At 45.3% G+C, this 1,737-nt stretch overlaps 1 protein-coding gene across 1 annotated transcript in view; it reads right to left on the reverse strand.

Annotated features, from left to right (window-relative positions):
* Nucleotides 1-465: 465 nt before the first annotated feature.
* IRF2BPL (interferon regulatory factor 2 binding protein like) overlaps nt 466-1,737 on the reverse strand; it is a 4,608-nt gene continuing 3,336 nt past the window's right edge. The window contains exon 3 of the mRNA XM_019472447.1: nt 466-1,732. Within this exon, the coding sequence (XP_019327992.1) occupies nt 1,199-1,732 (534 nt within the window). The 3' untranslated portion in view covers nt 466-1,198. The remainder of the gene's footprint in view (nt 1,733-1,737) is intronic.

The following is a 1,737-nucleotide window of genomic DNA, read 5'->3' on the forward strand; positions in this document are numbered from 1 at the left end:
CGGGGAGTAGGCGCGTTGTTGTGCGAAAGCGGTGGGGGGTGGGGGGGGTGGGGGGGGGGGGAGAAGGGAGGAGGAAATGAGATCAGTAAATAGAAAATGCTTAGTCAGCAACTGTTACTGCAAACTGCAAGGTGAAATGTTAATAGGCACAGTGCCAAGATTTAGATAAGTTTGATAACACCATCAACAGATGCAGAAACAGTAAATAGAAAATGCTTAGTCAGCAACTGTTACTGCAACATTAAAGGTGAAATGTTAATAGGCACAGTGCCAAGATTTAGATAAGTTTGATAACACCATCAACATCATCATCTTACTACATATATGTGAAAATGTGCGTACAAGCGCCACAATTATCACAAGGAACTGCAGGCTCTTGGTATAACGGAGACTTTAAAAAAGGCAACATGGCTTGCGCATGCTGCCTAAGCTCTGAGAAAAATAAAACTTGCTACTCGAGAAGTATTAATATCAATTGAATTTATTACAATTTACTAAGCTCCAAGGCACATTACAGTGTTCTGTTAACTACAGAAATGTATAAAGGACAAACAGAGCATGTTTTCATGTACAGCATTTTGCTCTACTGTTCAAAAGCATCCGTGCATCAATAAAAGCAAAAACAAAAAACACATGAAGATTAAAAACGTTCAGATCAATAGAAACAAACTGAAACATTTTCCTTACAAACTTGCAACAAAAAACACCCTCCCCCCAGAGCCACCCCACCGTTTTGCAAACAAAAAACAAAAACGAAAAAAATAAAGTGAAAGACTAACACTCAGGGCTTGTAAAACATAAGCTGTCACCATTTTTGTAGCAATTTTTTAGGCATCAACACTGGCCTTGGCAAAAAAAAATTTTTTTTGTCTTTTGTGTTTTTCTTCTTCTTTCAGAGAAGTGCATACATTTACAAAAATACACACCAGCAGCAGGTAATCGCTAAGGGCTATTAACTTTGTACCTAGCCAACACACTGCCAAAGAAATGAGAACAGGTATTATGTAGTAACCAAACAATATTATATTCTGTTTAACAAAAACCAGCTCTATCCTTCAAATGAAGAAGAGTACATACCTTTGTTTCAAAATATAGAAACATACGACGAAAATAATGTCTATACATAAGACTAACTTTTGCAGTTTGTTATATTCACAATTCTACATCTTCAGGAGTCTGAAGGGATTGGATTTCCTACTCAAGGGTCTCTCTCCTTTTTCACTTTAACGTCCCCAGCTAAAATGGTCGCGATCTCGCCCTGCATAAATGCCCAAGGCACATTGGAACCGACTAGGGGGCATTTCTCTCCACTGGGGCAGTAGACTTCGCCAGTTGCCCCTTGGGCCTTGATGCTCTCTCTGGAACAAGGGAAGCAGAACTTGTGGCTGGGCACAGAGGGGCACTGAACAAAGTGGGTGTCCTCCAAGCGTTCGTGGCAAATGGTGCAGCACAGGGGCCCGCTGTTGGCCATGGGGGAGTCCGGAATGTTTTGGGGGTGCACTTGGTCCATGGCGGGGTGGGCGCTGGGGGGAGGAGGGGCCACTTGCAGGTTCATGTCCCCGTTGCGGGAGGCCAGGCGGCGCTGGCCCGGCACCGAGGCCGGTGACACGGGGCTGCTGCTGTTCCTGCGGGTGGACGTGGTGGAGTGCACCGAGCTGCCGTCCTTGGGCGAGTGGGCATTGCCCAGCGTGTCGGCCACCGACATGAGCGCGGCCATGGGGGACTGTCCGTTCTGGG

This window comes from Aptenodytes forsteri, unplaced genomic scaffold (assembly GCF_000699145.1).
Source record: "Aptenodytes forsteri isolate BGI_AS27 unplaced genomic scaffold, ASM69914v1 Scaffold193, whole genome shotgun sequence".
NCBI classification, from domain to species: Eukaryota; Metazoa; Chordata; class Aves; order Sphenisciformes; family Spheniscidae; genus Aptenodytes; species Aptenodytes forsteri.